The sequence below is a fragment of the Xyrauchen texanus genome, chromosome 2 (assembly GCF_025860055.1).
Source record: "Xyrauchen texanus isolate HMW12.3.18 chromosome 2, RBS_HiC_50CHRs, whole genome shotgun sequence".
Lineage (NCBI taxonomy): Eukaryota > Metazoa > Chordata > Actinopteri > Cypriniformes > Catostomidae > Xyrauchen > Xyrauchen texanus.
Window position 1 is genome coordinate 27,325,259 of NC_068277.1, and position 19,139 is coordinate 27,344,397.

At 41.8% G+C, this 19,139-nt stretch overlaps 2 protein-coding genes across 2 annotated transcripts; one reads left to right on the forward strand and one right to left on the reverse strand.

Moving 5' to 3' along the window:
• The first annotated feature begins 8,858 nt into the window (after nucleotides 1-8,858).
• On the forward strand, nucleotides 8,859-13,007 carry dnaaf1 (dynein axonemal assembly factor 1). The gene is made up of 10 exons (XM_052145101.1): nucleotides 8,859-9,042; nucleotides 9,182-9,263; nucleotides 9,402-9,493; nucleotides 10,235-10,456; nucleotides 10,545-10,711; nucleotides 11,156-11,277; nucleotides 11,497-11,663; nucleotides 11,757-12,277; nucleotides 12,510-12,566; nucleotides 12,732-13,007. Exons 1-10 carry the CDS (start codon nucleotides 8,937-8,939, stop codon nucleotides 12,993-12,995), a joined length of 1,800 nt encoding a protein of 599 aa, XP_052001061.1. The 5' UTR covers nucleotides 8,859-8,936; the 3' UTR covers nucleotides 12,996-13,007.
• A 1,328-nt stretch (nucleotides 13,008-14,335) lies between these two features.
• LOC127656704 (neuritin-like protein) lies at nucleotides 14,336-16,575 on the reverse strand. Its single transcript, XM_052145157.1, has 3 exons — nucleotides 16,193-16,575; nucleotides 14,745-14,886; nucleotides 14,336-14,638 (listed from the first exon to the last, which is right to left on the reverse strand). The coding sequence occupies exons 1-3, from the start codon at nucleotides 16,221-16,223 to the stop codon at nucleotides 14,338-14,340; spliced, it is 474 nt and encodes a 157-aa protein (XP_052001117.1). The 5' UTR covers nucleotides 16,224-16,575; the 3' UTR covers nucleotides 14,336-14,337.
• Nucleotides 16,576-19,139: the final 2,564 nt, after the last annotated feature.

Genomic DNA, 19,139 nt, shown 5'->3' on the forward strand with positions numbered 1-19,139 from the left:
TAGCATCCTCGTCCACGAACTTACGAATCATATTTTTGAGGGTTTTATTAAATCGTTCCACCAGGCCATCTGTCTGTGGATGGTAAACGCTGGTGCAAGTCAATGCACCTAATAGTTCATAGAGCTTGTGTAGTGTCCGTGACATAAAAGTTGTGACCTGATCGGTGAGAATTTTTTTCAGAATCCCCACCTTGGGAGATTATTTTGAAGAGATTATTTCTGCATCACTACGTGCTGATATGTTGCTCAGAGGCACTGCTTCCAGATATCGTGTTGCATAGTCCACTAGGACTAATACAAAGTGATGTTTGCATGCTGTCTGCTCTTATGGCCCGACAAGGTCCAAAACCAGCAAGTCCCAAACCAGGCAGTGATGCAGCTAATCAGGATGCTCTCAATAGTCACTCTATAGAATGTAGTGAGGATGGGGGGTGGGAGATGTGCTTTCCTCAGCCTTTCGAAGAAAGTAGAGATGCTGCTGGGCTTTCTTGGCAATAGCCACTCTGTGCTCTCCTAAAGTCAACAACCATCTCTTTTGTTTTGTCCACATTCAGAGACAGGTTGTTGGCTCTACACCAGTCCGTTAGCCGCTGCACCTCCTCTCTGTATGCTGACTCGTCGTTCTTGCTGATGAGACCCACCACGGTCGTGTCATCATCGAACTGATGTGGTTCGAGCTGTGCATTGCTGCACAGTCGTGAGTCAGCAGAGTGAACAGCAGTGGACTGAGTACACAGCCCTGGGGGGCCCCAGTGCTCAGTGTGGTGGTAATGGAGATGCTGTTCCCGATCCTGACTGACTGAGGTCTCCCAGTCAGGAAGTCCAGGATCCAGTTGCAGAGGGAGGTGTCCAGGCCCAGCAGGTTCAGATTTCCAATCAGGTGCTAAGGAATGATTGTGTTGAATGCTGAGCTGAAGTCTATGAACAGCATTCGAACATATGAGTCCTTTTTATCTAGGTGGGTGAGGGCCAGATGGAGGGTGGTGGTGATGGCGTCGTCTGTTGTACGGTTGGGACAATACACAAACTGCAGTGGGTCTAGTGAGGGGGGCAGCTGGGTCTTAATATGCCTCATGACAAGCCTCTCGAAGCACTTCATGATGATGGGTGTGAGTGCGATGGGATGGTAGTCGTTGAGACAGGACACTGAAGACTTCTTTGGCATGGGGTGATGGTGGTGGCCTTGAAGCCTGTTGGAACGATGGCACTGCTCAGAGAGATGTTGAAGATGTCGGTAAGAACTTCTGCCAGCTGCTCTGCACATCTTCTGAGCACCCTGTCAGGAATGTTCTCTGGTCCAGCAGCCTTCCGTGGGTTGACTCTACATATAGTTTTCCTCACATCAGCCGTATTAAGACAGAGCACCTGGTCGTTGGGAGGAGGGGTGGTCTTCCTTGCCACCACGTCGTTCTGTGCTTCAAACCTAGCATAGAAGTCATTCAGTGCATCTGGAAGGGAGGCATCTTTGTCACAGGCAACTGATGTTGTCCTGTAGTTGGTGATGGCCTGGATGCGCTTCCACATGCGTCGCGTGTCGCCGCTGTCCTGGAAGTGACTGTGGATTCTCTGGGTGTGTGCGCACTTTGCCTCTCTGACAGCCCGGGACAGTATGGCCCTCGCTGTTCTTAGGGCAGCCTTGTCGCCTGCTCTGAAGGCGAAGTCTCGGGTCCTCAGCAGTGCATGCACCTCCACAGTCATCCACGTATGCTGGAATTAGCATAACAGAGATGTGGTCTGAGTAGCCGAAGTGGCGGCGGGGCTCTGCCTGGTACGCGCCTGGGATGTTTGTGTAAACAAGTTCAAGCGTGTTCACCCCTCTCGTTGCAAAGTCCACATACTGATGGAATTTAGGGAGCACTGTCTTGAGATTCACATGGTTGAAATCTCTGGCCACAATATACAGTCTGTCAGTGTGAGCATTCTGCAGTTCACTAATCTCCCCATACAGTTCACCGAGTGCTTCCTTAGAGTTAGCGCTGGGGGGAATGTAAACGCCAGTTATAATAACAGTGGTGAATTCCCATGGTAAATAAAAAGGGCTGCATCTAACAGTCACAAGCTCCACCAGCGATGAGCAGTAACTAGAGACTAGCATAGAGTTATTGCACCATTTCGTGTTGATGTAAACACACAAGCAACCACCACGAGTCTTACTGTACAGAGATGCATTTCTGTCGGCACGAAACGAGGCGAGTCCATCTAGCTTAATGGCGGAGTGCCATCCCAATCTCAGGAATAAAAGTTAACAGAGACATCACACATATTCACTCTGTCGCTGAGCCACGTCTCTGTGAAATTAAGACGCAGCAGCATCTAAGCTCACGTTGTGTACTCTGCTGGAGTCGGATGTTGTCCACTTTATAGTCCAGGAAGCAAATATTTGAGAGCAGGATAGATGGGAGAGCTGGCCAGCTAAAGTTTGTTTTTAGCCTAGCATGGTGCATAGCCCCCACTCCTCTTGCTGCGCTTTCACTTCTTGCAAACTGCTTACGACGTCCCCTCCCCCGGCCACCGGCATCAGGTGACGCCGAGAACTGGAGGCCTGGTCTCTGCAGCAAGCCGAGTTTGTGTAGCTTCTCCTGCAGATCATCATGCAGCATGGTTGTTGCATGAATCTATATTTCAGCAGTGTCTGGCGATGGTAGACATGAACACCAGTTTCTCCGATGTCCATGTTCCGTAAAAGTCAGGCTAAGTGACAAAATTAGCACCATTTTGGATCCGGAGTGGCCGCTGCGTGCTACCGCGCCGCCATCTTCCTTGCATAATGTGATGTCTCTGTGAACTTTTAATCCTGAGATTGGGAGGGCAATCCAATTTCGGCAGGTGTAATAATAGCATTGCCAAAATGTTAATCCCCCCTGGTAAACCCATTTTATTAAAGCTACAGTCAAATAGTTTTGAGGACAAAGCCTCCATAGGGAGATATGTTACCAGTAAAAATATGATATCTCTGTGACATTGTAATCCTGAGATTGGGAGGGCACTCCAATTCCGGCAGGTGTAATGATAAGATTGACAAAGTGATAATCCCCCCAGGTAAATCCATTTTATTAAAGCTACAGTCAAATAGTTTTGAGGACAAAGACTCCATAGGGAGATATGTTACCAGTAAAAATGTGATGTTTCTGTGACATTGTAATCCTCGGCACAACACCTGTTAAATGGATGTCTATCTGAGTCCTTAAATTTTCGGGCAGCATGTGACCTGAAGATGGTCTCTAAATGGTTTCTTAAAGATTCTCCTCCGGGCGCAGGTCGCTGCATCCCTGGCGAATCAGAATTGGATACATGTTATTTTATCCAATCTGATTGGTTCTCGTCACCTGTCATTCAACTATACGCTCTTGGCCATTACTGCGAGTGCGCAGGCGACTCCGCCAAAACTTTGCTAGGCTGATCACTTTCGCAGAGATAATGGCAGCAGATAAACCAAACTCTGTCATTGATTTACAAAAAAAACCTTTCACAAGGTGTTCGCTGGCAGAAAAAAAAAAGGAAACTCGCTCCATTCCATTGGTGAGCAAAGCAGTGTTTCTCGGCCAACAAAGAGGCGCCGGGCGCTCAGACTAGAAGAGCGTGAAAGGATTGCAGCAGAGGTGAGTTTGTTATAGAAATTAGTTTAAATACCTGTTCGAGGACCACGCGACGGTACATCAGAGAACCGGTGAGTGAGCTTTTTCTCTCTCTCCTCTCTCTCTCCCTGTCGCACCGTGTTGGCCTTTTCCCTCGCCTATTTTGTTTTTTTTTGTTGTTGTTGTTGTCTTCCCTCCTGTCTCCTCCCAGGGCTGAGGAAGGCGGGATGACCACGCTGGACGTAAGATACACCCCGCCCCAGGGATGGGGGTGTACGTCATGCCGGTGGCACCTCGGCCTGAGATAACGCCGGGAGGAGTGTGGAGCGGAGGGGGCGGGCCGGTCGGAATATCAGCGCCCGGTCCCCAATCAGCCTGATGAGGTGGACGGCGATTGTTCGAGAGAGAGAGAATTACGGACATGTCCGTCATGTGTGTTTGTGTTGTCTTTTAAGTTTTCCATTAAACTATGATTTATATCGTCAAGCCGGTTCTCGCCTCCTCCTTGCCCATCCTTCAACAGTGTTACATTGGTGCTGAAACCCGGAAGGAGGAGGGATGCCCGTCGCAGAGTCCTCGACACTGCCGTCCACCCAGGGAGCGCCGCTGCCATCTGCCGGGGACGGAGTAGCCCGACCGCCCGGATGCGGGTACGGCCGCCGTCCGCGGGGCAAGTGGGGACTGGATACCCCGACCGCCTGGAGCGAGGGAGCCGCTGCCGGGGCGGAGGAGTGCCCTGCCGTCCCCAGAGACGCGGAGGGGTCGAGGGAAGACCGCCGTCCGCGAGGGGAGGAGGGAAGAAACTCTCCGACCGCCCGAGCGGTAGAGCCGCTGCCAGGGGCGGAGGAGTGTCCCCATTTGCCGCCAGAAAAGCGGAGGCGCGTTCTACCCGCTGGGGTCGGCGGTTTCACTCGGTTCGCCCGGTGTTGGAGCGGCTGTCGTCCGCCTGAGTGTGGAGGAGTGTTCGAGGACCACGCGACGGTACATCAGAGAACCGGTGAGTGAGCTTTTCTCTCTCTCCTCTCTCTCCCTGTCGCACCGTGTTGGCCTTTTCCTCGCCTATTTTGTTTTTTTTTGTTGTTGTTGTTGTCTTCCCTCCTGTCTCCTCCCAGGGCGAGGAAGGCGGGATGACCACGCGGACGTAAGATACACCCCGCCCCAGGGATAGGGGGTGTACGTCATGCCGGTGGCACCCGGCCTGAGATAACGCCGGGAGGAGTGTGGAGCGAGGGGGCGGGCCGGTCGGAATATCAGCTACCGGTCCCCAATCAGCCTGATGAGGCGCGCGAGGGATAAAGGCGGCCGGTGACGATTGTTCGAGAGAGAGAGAATTACGGACATGTCCGTCATGTGTGTTTGTGTTGTCTTTTAAGTTTTCCATTAAACTATGATTTATATCGTCAAGCCGGTTCTCGCCTCCTCCTTGCCCATCCTTCAACAGTGTTACAATACCATTTTACATTATTGTTGTGCTGCAGAGATGTCCTGCCTACATATCATATTCTACAGACTCAAGAAAACATTTTCTGTTTGGTATAATCCTTACAAAAATCATAATTTTAATATTATACAACAGCATCCCAAAAATAATAAATTGGCAACATAAAAATAAATGATCAAATGAAATATGAAGCCACCAAAAACTACTGTCTTGTATGGGACAAAAACTCAAATGGCTCTATTTTTATTTTGAAAGTCATTGCAACTGTGACAATTAGTGGCCTACTCCAGGTTACTACCTTACATTTACATATATATATATATATATATATATATATATATATTTAATTATCTCTATAGGTCTGTGATCCTGGGACACACTAGGGAGCGTTTCTCCTTCACAGACCACCTTGTCTGTGCCACCTTGTTGCAGGGGGACAGGTTTGATGAGTACTAGGATACCTTTCCTGAAGATGCATTGAGCAGCACCATGAAAGCGTACCCGATGCTCAGTGGAAGCAAGCTGAAGACAGAGCTCAGTCTCATCTACAGCAAGGAAGAATTTAAAGCCTGCCGTGGTGCTGTGGACCAATTCCAGCTGTTTATGGAGAATAATCTTGAAGAAGTCTTTTCCTAAACTGTGACTCTCCTAAAAGTTCTCATTACCACACCCATGACCACAGCTGAAGCTGAGAGGTGCTTCTCAACCTTGAAAAGAATAAAAACATTTTTCAAAAACACCATGACCCAGGAGAGGCTGAATGCAATGGCATTGTTCTCCATGGAAAAGAGACTTGTTACTGAGATGACTGACTTTAATCAGAGAGTCATTGAGAAATTTGCTGGTCAGAAAGAAAGGCGAGCAAAATTTATGTTCAAGTAGTCAACATGCTTTTTGGTACTGCTTTGTATTTATTTTTGCCCACAAAAAGCACCCCCAAAAAAAAATATTATCACCAGCCACCACTGCTACTCACCATTACTCAATTTTGAAATCCAACAGCATTTCTGTCAATTCCAGTGAGCATAATCGAATTTCAGGAAATATTAGACAAATATGATCATTGTATGGTCATTGTATGACAAAATGCAGAACTCTTGTAGTATGAATCCAGTGAAGCTGTGGTGGCTACTTTTATCGTGTACCCTCCAGATCAAGCCACAAGAAATTGGTTCAACTGGAACCTCAACCAATAGGAGATTTCAAATAAATGTAAGCCACTTTCCATGGGTAATGGATGAATTAAACTTGACATTCCTGGAACAAATGTTTTTGTGTTTTCAGTTGAAATTGTGAAATGCTGACTTGCTAGAAAGACTTTGCCTTTAACCAAGGAGTAAAAACTTATTCTGGACACATAATACTATGGGTATTTTGATAAATGATCATTTTGATTCACATCTGTAAATAAGGTTGTCTGTCTTCTTTTTCCCACTACAAAAGGCTTCTTGAGGTTTTTGTAATTGATAATTGTATTATTATCATTAGCGTCACTGAACTATTAAAGGAATAGTTCACCCAAAAATGAAAATTCTCTCATCATTTACATCACAGATGTGTATGACTTTCTTACTTGTGTAGAACACATTGATTGTTCATACAATGCAAGTGAATGGGTAACAACATTTTAAACACATAAAGCACATACAGTCAGCATAAAAGTTATCAATATTACTCCAGTGGTTAAATCCAGGTCTTCAGAAGCGATATGAGAGGTGGGGGCAAAACTAGGGGTAGGCCAGGTGTGGCCGTGGCCACCATGGACCGAAGCCTGGACACCCCATTGTCCACCACACTCGGAATTGCTCTCTTGGGCACAATTTAGTTTTTTAGAGGTGGAACCATCTCTGTACAACTGCAACATACTGGAGACTTAACATGTGCGCATACCATGGTTGCCACAACTCTCCGTATCCACATACCTCCTCTTTCCATAATACGAAAACGCTGCCCAAAGATTTCTGTGCCACCACAGCCTGATCACTGGCCCCTGCCCAGCCACCCCTGTGAAACATTCCTTGCCCCGCCCCTGGTGGTTGAGAAGCACAACATTTATGTCCTTTTTTACTATGAATTTCCCTTCTCGCTTTCTCTGCCAAAAACAGTATGACAATGGAGCAATATGTCCGAATCCACAGTATTCATGAAGCAGTAAGTGAGAAATACACAGATGACCTACTTTTTTCTGGTCAGATTTTGAAGTCCGGATCAACTGGACACTTAATGACGACACCTGGAGTCACAAGTTTGAATCCAGGGCGTGCGAAATGACTTCAGTCAGGCTTCTAAGCAACCAATTGGCCCGGTTGCTAGGGTGGGTCGAGTCACGTTGGGTTAAACTCTTTGTGGTCACCATAATGTGTTTCTCGCACTCAGTGGGGTGCGTGGTGGGTTGTGTGTGGATGCCATATGCGCTACGTCTCCGTAGTAATACGCTCAACAAGCCATGTGATAAGATGCGAGGATTGACTGTCTCAGATGTGAAGGCAACTGTGATTCGTTCTCCGTCACCCGGATTAAGGTGAGCCACTAAGCCACCACAAGGACTTAGAGAGCATTGGGAATTGGGCATGCCAAAATTAGGGAAAAAAGGGGAGAAAATCCAAAAACAAAAAAACAAAGCAGATAGTTTTGTGGTTGTTGTTATTACATCATATATTCGGGTCACGAGAAGATGCCCCATCCCAGAATTAAGTATGTCCAAAATCTATTTATAATACTCGCATGTACACCTAAAACAACATACTGTTTTGCTGGCAGATAAGTGTGTCCTTAATCAAATTCAATACAAACTGTGACAGTAAACGGTATTGGAAGCAGCAATGGATTTAATGACTTTTATGATGCCTTACACCGTGTCCTAACTACACGCGACGCGATAAAATTCCAGCGACAGCAAGTGTGTCTGTACACACTAGACGCGACGCGACTGTGAGATGCCACACGTCAATCAAAAATCACAGTGAAAAATTCATTCATTCATTCGCTGTAGATGAAAGTCTAAACTTAACTTACCATGTGTATTCAATGCTTCAGCTATACTTCTCCAGACGGAATCCTTTTTCCTGATGTCTTTGTGGAATTTGTGGGATTTATCGTAGAGAATTGAATGCCTTTGAACTTCGACAATCAGCTCCTCGTGGTCATGTTTGATGATTAAATATTCATGACACGCAGAACTTCCATCCAATGAGATCTCTGTGTGGGCGGATCTGTCAGCCGCGACGTCGCAGAAATAGGAACCGTTTCTAAATTAGAAACTTCGCGTGTCGCCGTCGCGTCTGGTTAGGACAAAAACTCTGATTAACATGGAAAAGATACCTTTTATCACGTGTCGCGGCGTCGCGTCGCGTGTAGTTAGGACACGGTGTTATGCTTAAAGAGTTTGGTCACCATTCACTTGCATTGTACGGACCTACAGAGCTGAAATATTCTACAAATTCTTAATTTGTGTTCTGCAGAAGAAAGAAAGTCATTCACATCTGAGATGACATGAGGGTGAGTAAATGATGAGAGAATTAAAAAATGTTGGTGAACTATACCTTTATTCTATTTTTTTATTGTACCCATATCTTTGGTCATTTTCTGCCACAGTAGCTACAATATACACCCATCTTTGAGCAACTTGAAATGGTAGGTCTGACACTATACAGTAAAAAAAACATTTTGTTCTGTTTTAATGTTTGAATAACATTTATTTGACAACTTGTTCCTTGACAACGAAAGACCCAACTGCCACTACTGGGACGCGCGCGCGCATCGTGGGCGTCGCGCTCGGTCTCTATGGCAACAAGACAAACTTAACGCACTGTTTCAAGCTAGTAGACTAACATAGACTACAGTCGGTCCGACGGTGTGCGCATTCTGATCTCTCTTCAATATCGATAATAATTAGTTTTCCAAGAAATTATATTTGTAAAATGCAGACGAAAATTCACCTACCTACAACAGTGAACGCGGAGGACGGAGCAGAAGCTGAATTTGCAGAAAAAGATGCAAGTGGAGGAGTTGTGTCTTTCACTCCAGGTAGACAGGCTCATCAAAACAAACTCTAATCTCTAAAAACTCTAATCATTTCTGAATACGGAAATGCTACTTGGTATGTTGTCTCATGTTACTTTTGCAAGCTCAAAATTATAATACTAATATAAGCTCTCTCTCCAAGGTCAAGAACCTCCGAGTGCAACTACAGTAGATATAAAGGAAACCAACGCGGAAGAGAGTGGGAAAATGTGTTCAGGTCCCAGGTGATGAGCTACACATTCATGTTATAGGCCTACCAATATGTGAGATTAATTTGGGCAAATAATCAGTTTGTCACTGAGAAAGATTAATGGCACACCTGAGAACATTTTAAACTGAATGTTTTTCTTGTATCATTTAAGAATGACCAAGGAGTATTTAAGGGACCTTTGCAAGAAAAACAAACTGTACCTGACGCCACGGTTAAATGACACAATTTATCTTCACTATAAAGGTTTGACATTTCATTTACGGAAGAGTCAATATTAAAGGAATAGATCAGCCAAAAATGAAAATTCTCTCATAATTTACTTACCCTCATGCCATACCAAATGTGTATGATTTACTTCTGCTGAACACAAAGATTTTTAGAAGAATATTTCAGCTCTGTAGATCCTCACAATGCAAACAAATGGGTACCAAAATTCTTAAGTTCCAAAAATCACATAAAGCAGCATCAAAGTAATCCATATGACTCCGGTTTTTAATATATGCCTTCTAAAGGTGTTGGTGCAAAACAGTTCAATATTTAAATAATTTTTAATTGTAATTCTCCACTTTCACATTCTTTTGTTTTTGGCGATTTGCATCATGCATAATGCCCCCTACTGGGCAGGGAGGAGAACTTATTTTAAAAAAAGAAAGAAGAAAAAGAACTTTAATATTGATCTGATCTGGATTTAACCACTGGTGTCTTATTGATTACTCTTATGCAGCCTTTATGTGCGTTTTGGACCTTCACAATTTTGGTACCCATTCACTTGCATTGAATGGACCTAAAGGACTTCTAAAAATCTTTGTTTGTGTTCAGCAGAAGAAAGAAAGTCATACACATCTAGGACGACATTAGGGTGAGTAAATGATGAGATCATTTTCATTTTGGGGTGAACTATCCATTTAACGTTGCAACTTTGTGTTCTTGTTATTTTCTTTTTGACTCTTTATACAAAGTTATACAAGTTATTCTGGATTGTAGGTTTTTCTTGTATTGAGGGTTTGGAGGAATATACTGGCCTGCGCTGCCTGTGGCTGGAGTGTAATGGTATTCGGAAGATTGAGAATCTGGAGCATCTGACAGAGCTCCGCTGCCTGTTCCTCCATCAGAACCTCATTAATACACTGGAAAACCTGGAGCCACTCAGCAAGCTTTGCACACTCAATGTCTCCCACAATTATATCAAGGTCATTGAGAACATTTGTAAGTTTTGTAAGTATTGCAAACACATTTTGGGGTGTTTTAAACATCTGAGTAACTTGTTTTCTTCAAACCTCTGCTCTTTTTTAAGCATGCTTGAGTGAGCTGTCCACATTGCAGATCTCACATAACACACTGGAGAAAGTTTGTGACATGGAGGAGCTGTCACGCTGTTCCTCCATCTGTGTTCTTGACCTGTCTCACAACCACATCAGAGATCCAGCACTCATCAGCATTCTAGCGAAGATGCCTGACTTGGTACAACAAGAGGGTCTCATTCACTAACCGGGCATACGCACATTCTTGTTTGTTAAACCTGTGTGCGATTGTGTTTCCATGCAGGCATCATGTTTCTTTAATACGTTTGCACTTAAATTTATTATAAATTTGTGATTACGCTTAGGACCAACTCATGCCACATATACACAAAAATCACAGACTCCAAAAAACATCTCTTCTTTTAAAATTCTCTGGATTCATTAACATTAGAATGAAGGTAGGAACAAATGGATTTGCTTATGCAGATATTGTGAATCCAGTAGAAATTTAGCATGAGAACTTTTCCTGCCACAGAAATGCATTTATCAGTGAATGAGACCCAGTATCTCTTGCTCTCAGACATACAGTATGATCTGTTATGCTTGCTTTTAGATGTGTACTGAAATGCCCAGAGTATAATTCATTTATGTTTGATTTTGTCAGCGGGTGCTAAATTTAATGGGTAATGAGATCATCAAAAAAATCCCAAACTACAGGAAAACTCTGATTGTGCGTCTAAAGCAGCTGACCTATCTGGATGACCGGCCTGTGTTCCCAAAGGACAGGTGATCTGCGCAGGATTTCTGTGCTAATTTGCCTCTGTTATTTTTATGCTGAGGCTTTATCTGCTTGGAGCAAAACTAGCATTGTCAGTTTGCAGACTAATAGGCTGGATGAAACTAGTTTTTTTCTAGTCCATCTAGAGGCTGCCTTTTGAATCTATTATTTTTTATTAAAGATTTGCATTAGACTCTGATTTCAGTCCAAGCGTATATTGTTCACAGAGCATGTGCAGAAGCATGGGCAACAGGTGGCTTGGAAGGTGAGCAAAAAGAGAGGGAATTGTGGCAATCTAGAGAGAGACGAAAGATTCAGGAAAGTTTGGATGCAATGACTGCGATCAAAGAGAATGCTCTGAAAAGGTGGCAAACTCGAGAGCTCCTGGAGAAAGGCAAGCACATGTTGCTTTCACTTGTATAATTATATTCTCTCTCTCCTTCTTGCTGACATTCACAGCTATTAAAAGATTATGGTTTACCCTCAGGAATCATAGAGCCTCAAAATACTGCTACTGATGATCCGAGCCCTCAAGAGGAAATTTTGAAATCTCCACCTCTGCCAGAAATTGCACCTGCAGAGAGTGACACATCAAATTCTTTGCAAGAACAAAATGATTTATCAGCGTCAGAGACAGACCACATTTTACAATCAGCATTTGATGAGGAGCAGTTTACTCAGCCCACAGTTGATCAAAATTATTCTGGCCAGTCAAAACCAGAGAAACAGACTTCCATGTCAGCTTCAGAACAGGCTCTCCAACAATCATTTGACCAGGACCAGACTGGCAAGTCTGCAACATGTGAATTTAAGACCAAAGAGGAGAGGATTCCAACTCTTTATTCAGAACAAGAGAGGAATCACAAAACAAGCTGTTCTCACACAAAATCATCACAGTCTAGTGGTTCTGTTTCAATAACTGGTCCGGGTGCTTTTGTCACTGAACTGATCACTGATGATGAAATAGAGGCTATCACCCTGTCAAATGTACCATCATTAACTACTGATGTGAGTGCTTACATCATTATAACATAAATGTTTACTTCTACACTATTTATGTAATTACTTCCATTATTAAATTTACCTCACAAGACATATAACACCACTAAATTGTAGGTTTAACTTATACAGAATTTTTTTATAGAATTTAATTATATGTATAGTGATTAATTATATGCTATAGAGTTTTGTATAGTAAAAACACCAGACAAATTGCACAAATACAAATTGCCTCTCATAGGACCTTCCAGACCTGGAGGATGTAGAAAATAGCTTGATGTTCCAAACAACTCCACAGGTAAGAGAGCATATTTACAAATAAACATAAGATTACAATGTTAAAAGCAAACAGAACAATTTAATATTTATTCATCATGTCAAAAGTTTGGCATAAGATGGATGGGTAGATAGATAGATATTTTAACTACTGTTTTTATAAGATTTTTAATGGAACATTTTTCAGAGTATGGTCCGTCCAAAGATTGAGGTCATCTCTGGTGATGATGACACAGAAGCAGTTGCAAGTTTGTATCACTGGCCTCAGACAGAGGAAGTTACCCCTGACCAATCTCAGCTGCTTTTTAGAGTCTCCACTAAGAGAACATCTGTTAAGCAGCAGAATGCTGTCTTCACCTGTCAGAGAAATGCCATGGAAACAGAAACAGGAGATGTTTTCCAAAAGACAGCAAAAAACAAAAAGACTGTTCTGATCGAGGAACTAGATTGAATCTTTATAGTTTTTACAGTGCAGAAATGTACAGTATTGTGATTCAATTTCTGCCTGTTACTGGAGGCCCCCTAACACTTGACTGTTTAAATTGAATGTTTGTTTGATATTTAATAGGATGTATACTTTGTTTTGGAGCTGACCTAAACTGTTAGCGGTGTACCTTGAAATAGCAAAATCATATTAATAATTTCATAAAATGGAAAATAAATATTTTGCTTTGTATTTTATTGTAGATATTATAAATGTATTGTATACACTTATTTTGTTAAATATTCCACACATCAAAAACAAACTCTAGGCTTCAAGGTTGCACACTCACACACTCTCTAGGTTAAAAACAGAATTCTTAAAGCAATAGTTCACCCAAAAATGATCATTCTTCTATCGTTTACTCACCCTCATGCCATACCAGATGTGTATGACTTTCTTTCTTCTGCAGAATACAAACAGATTATTAGATCCATACAATTCAAGTGAACGGTGACCAAAATTTGAAGCTCCAAAAAGCACATAAAGGCAACATAAAAGAATCCATACAACTCCAGTGTTTAAATCCATATATTCAGAAGTGATATGATAGGTGTGGGTGAGAAACAGCTCAATATTTAGGTAATTTTTTTAACAATAAATCTCCACGTTCACTTTAACATTCTTCATCTTTTGTTTTTGGAAGTTTGCATTCCTCATGCATATCGCTACCTACTGGGCAGGGAGGAGAATTTATAGTAAGAATGGATTTAAATATTTATCTGTTTCTCACCGATACCTATCATATTGCTTTTGAAGGTATGTCTTTAACCACTGGAGTCTTATGGATTACTTTTAAGCTGCCTTTATGTCCTTTTTGGAGCTTCAACGTTCTGGCCACTATTTACTTGCATTGTCAGGACCTACAGAGCTCAAATATTCATTTGTGTTCAACAGAAGAAAGTCATACACATCTGGGATGATGTGAGTAAATGATGAGAGAATTTTCAGTTTGGGCTGAACTATTCCTTTAAATGGCATACAGTATTTGTCCTGTTTTATGATCTTTTGTGTACAAAATTATTTGATTTGAGTAGAGTGGTCAGTTGCAACAAACCATATAAGTTGAGAAACCCCTTTGTTATACTACCCTTGCAACATTACTGAATTTTATAGAAAAAAAGCAAAAATATTGGCATGGTTTTAAAACTAACAAACACATTCATAATCTCTTACACAAAAGCTTACACCTTAAATCAGCTAAAATAGCATAACATGAAACATACCAGCTGCACAAAGAGTCTATGCTGATATTTGCTTGTAATGCTGTCATTGGCCAATGGCATCAGTCCTGCTATATAAAAGGGATGTTCTACCTCCGAAGTAGCAGGAGAAGAGAGATGCATGTCAGGAGCAGCTCTATGCTGACTGAGTGGCTGACAGAATGAGCAAGTCCTTTGAGGGTTTCCTGGTTGGTTTGATCAGTATTGGGAAGACCTTGAGGAGTGATAGCTGCAGTGACAGCTTCAGTACGTCCTGCACACATGTCATAGAGATTCCCAGCAAATGATGATTTCCGGGACTCCGCCCTCAAAGATTCCCATATCTCTGCTGCATCACCACGGCAACCTGACAACACATCACTCACACACACCTGGAAGGCATCCCATGACCTGCAGGTGTGAAAAGCACAATATGTAATGAGATAAAATAATATATATTTGAATTTGGCAGAGGTGTGTGTGTGTGAGTGAGAGAGAGAGAGAAAGAGTGTCTCACTTGCAAATGGAGTTGACGTCTTGTGTGTTATCAGTCTTGGAGCTCACATTGTCACCCAGAGTAACCAGACATTCGGCAAAGCCCCGGTATACGACACTACATGGAGGTGTTACTGCTGCACTCACTACAGTGGAACAGAGACCTGAGAAGGAAGTAGAAAAAGTTCATTTGAAAAGAAAAAAACATCCATTCTAATGACATGAATATGCCAGGGCTGCAAAGTTTGGCCTATGTTGACAGATAACTGGCAAGTTAACATTTAGTAAGGTAGCATTACTTGTATTTTGTCTTGTCCTTTGGATTATTTGGTTCTGCGAGTATTATTCTCTTTTCTCAAAGTTGCTTTGGATAAAATGTCCTGCTATATGAATGTAAATGGTAAGTCTACTGGAATTCGAGGGAATTAATATGACAGCATATGTCAATATGTTTTTTTATCCCTTCTTTGCAGAAAAGTCCAGTTTAGCTCTGTCAATGTTTCACTTAATTGCTTTCAGTTCAGAATGGCTGTGTATCTCAGATGCTGCAGGAGACTCGATACACAATAGACCCCAAAAGCCTTTCAGCAACATTGCAACAGGTGTTGAGTTGTTTATGTGTGTCTGTTTCTCTATACTGTTACATGTTGTTGGACGTTACATGAATTAATCTGAGGATTAGAGCCAGAGGCAAAACCACATTTTAATCTCGCTGCACAGCAACTCATGAAAACACAATTCTCCTCCATTTTTCACATTTCTCTCCTCTAACCACTTGGTTTGTATATGATACTGCAATAGAGAAAGTATAAATATTATTGAACATAAATTCAGTATGCATTCAGGGACATAACCTGGAAACTCCCAAACTTTAATAAAACTTTAAATTCATATACTTTTTAGATGCAATTATGTAATACTCTCTATGTTGCATAAAGTTTATAGCCCTATTAGTAAACATATCCTATTGTTTTCCAATAAAAATAAGGTCTGTGTGATGTCTGCAAATAGTTGTTCACTTGTCTTTCTAACATTTCACATGTGTCAGACTACTTAGGTGCAATAATCTGTTTTCCATTAGTATCAGAGAAATATTAAATCTGTTTAATGATTTTGGACATTTTTGCAAACACAGTAGTCACAGGCGGAAATCGCAGGGAGGTCGGGGGATCAGGATCAATAATATAATGATATATTCTTAAAATAATTGTTTAAGAAATAAAATGATACAAATGCAAACGGGGCAACAACAAAAAAAACCTTCAAAAATTGCTCTTGAGTATTGTTATGTTTATTGTCCCCCCCAACATTTTGATGAAATTTTTGCCCCTGACAGCAGTAGTTCAAACCAATGTCCTCACCTTGTGGTAACAGGACATAAAATATAATGAGACAAACTGTGGCATTACACAAAACGACATGCAAACACTTACAAAGACACACATGCTTGAAGATAAGACATTTACTCACTGAGGCAGAATGAAAGAAACAGCAGATACATTCCGTTGAACAGCCAAATTTGTCAAGTGAAGACCACACACACACCAGAGCAACTGAATATTTGTACTCTTTATCACACAGTTATGCACAAATCATCCAAACCTCCTTGAGGTGTCCCATCCACATTTCTGTTCCAGAAAAAAGCTGCAACTTTGGACTCCACTGTTGAATCTAATGGATGAGGGTGGTTAAAAAATCTGATTATTAAAACAATTGATTAAAGATAATTTCCAGCTACACTGTACATCATAACAGAGGAGAAGAATAAACTTCCCATGATAATGTCTCTATATGGCTTAAAATACTGGTTCTCTATCTCTCACCCACACAAACACACACATCCAAACAGATGACAGGCTTGGATTATGTCATTGCGTAAATCTAAAGGGAGAGGAGAATAAGTAAGGATTATGGTCCTCTTATATAAAGCCATTACTATCAACCCCACTCTCTCATGTTCTCCTTTACTGCACCTGTCACTCTTTCTCTCAATAAATAGTTGCATAGGAAAAAAATTACCAAAATTATGATATTATCTTTTTTGGGGGCATAATATGATAGTAGTACCATGGTATTCTGGTACATAAATACAATAATAATTTACCACCAAGGAATGTATAGAAAAGTATAGCCTACCATATTTTCTCCATGGCACCGCCATGGAGCCTTTTTTGGTAAGGTTATTAATAATAAAGTACGGGAAGTTTAACATGGTAATTTTGAACATATATTTTGACATTCTGACATATTAACCCTTTCTTTCTTTACTTAAGTGGCATTAAGTAATGTTGAAATGTTAAGTAAATAAATACATGTCATGAAATAAAGTAAATCTATATAAATGTAAATAAATGTTCATACTATTTTGAAGACATGAAACGTATCATATACCAGCAATTACGAGCAATTACGAGCAGTGTCATCCCAAGTGGCAATCAGAATTGTATTGTTGTATTAATATACAAATGTTAAAAAAAAGCAAATTTTGTATATTTTGAACAGTGTCACCATGGCGAAGCAATACATTTACGGTGAAAAATGGGAAACAGGAAGTGCTTTATATCTTCTGTGTGCATTGTGTGATTTTCATGAAAATTCAGCTCTATGTTTGGTAATGGGAGCTGATCACATTGATGCAGCTATTATTGGTCATGGTCATAGCACCACCAACTGGCAGCAGGTAGTATGGCAGAAATGGTAGAAGAGAAGAGATAGATGTGTTGGATAAATATAAAAAAGACTAATTATGTGCAATACACAATTTAGTCTTTTTATATATATATATATATACAACACATCTACCTCTTCTCTTCTGCCATTTCATTCCTCAGAGAAAAAACAATTTGCTCTGTACGTAACAGATTTGTATTTTGCACTGTACATAACAGATAACAGATTTGTAGTAGAATTGCACTATGTATGTGTTTGTGTGTATCTATGTACACTCACCTAAAGGATTATTAGGAACACCTGTTCAATTTCTCATTAATGCAATTATCTAATCAACCAATCACATGGCAGTTGCTTCAATGCATTTAGGGGTGTGGTCCTGGTCAAGACAATCTCCTGAACTCCAAACTGAATATCAGAATGGGAAAGAAAGGTGATTTAAGCAATTTTGAGCGTGGCATGGTTGTTGGTGCCAGACGGGCCGGTCTGAGTATTTCACAATCTGCACAGTTACTAGGATTTTCACGCACAACCATTTCTAGGGTTTACAAAGAATGGTGTAAAAAGGGAAAAACATCCAGTATGCGGCAGTCCTGTGGGCGAAAATGCCTTGTTGATGCTAGAGGTCAGAGGAGAATGGGCCGACTGATTCAAGCTGATTGAAGAGCAACTTTGCCTGAAATAACCACTCGTTACAACTGAGGTATGCAGCAAAGCATTTGTGAAGCCACAACACGCACACCCTTGAGGTGGATGGGCTACAACAGCAGAAGACCTCACCGGGTACCACTCATCTCCACTACAAATAGGAAAAAGAGGCTACAATTTGCAAGAGCTCACCAAAATTGGACAGTTGAAGACTGGAAAAATGTTGCCTGGTCTGATGTGTCTCGATTTCTGTTGAGACATTCAGATGGTAGAGTCAGAATTTGGCGTAAACAGAATGAGAACATGGATCCATCATGCCTTGTTACCACTGTGCAGGCTGGTGGTGGTGGTGTAATGGTGTGGGGGATGTTTCCTTGGCACACTTTAGGCCCCTTAGTGCCAATTGGGCATCGTTTAAATGCCACGGCCTACCTGAGCATTGTTTCTGACCATGTCCATCCCTTTATGGCCACCATGTACCCATCCTCTGATGGCTACTTCCAGCAGGATAATGCACCATGTCACAAAGCTCGAATCATTTCAAATTGGTTTCTTGAACATGACAATGAGTTCACTGTACTAAAATGGCCCCCACAGTCACCAGATCTCAACCCAATAGAGCATCTTTGGGATGTGGTGAACGGGAGCTTCGTGCCCTGGATGTGCATCCCACAAATCTCCATCAACTGCAAGATGCTATCCTATCAATATGGGCCAACATTTCTAAAGAATGCTTTCATCACCTTGTTGAATCAATGCCACGTAGAATTAAGGCAGTTTTGAAGGCGAAAGGGGGTCAAACACAGTATTAGTATGGTGTTCCTAATAATCCTTTAGGTGAGTGTATGTGTGTGCCTCTTTAGCACCCCCATTTTCACCTACAGTCACCCAAATTGGTACATATGTAGTTCTCATCAAGCCGGACAACTTTCAAAATTATAGTTATTAGCGCTACCCAACAGGAAGTCGGCCATTTTGGATTCTTTTGAATATTGCAGTCTCTGAACTTTTACACACTCCTCCTAGGGGATTAATGAGACTGTCACCACATTTAGATAAAAGTATGCCAAGACATTGAAGACACTAAATTGTGAACAGA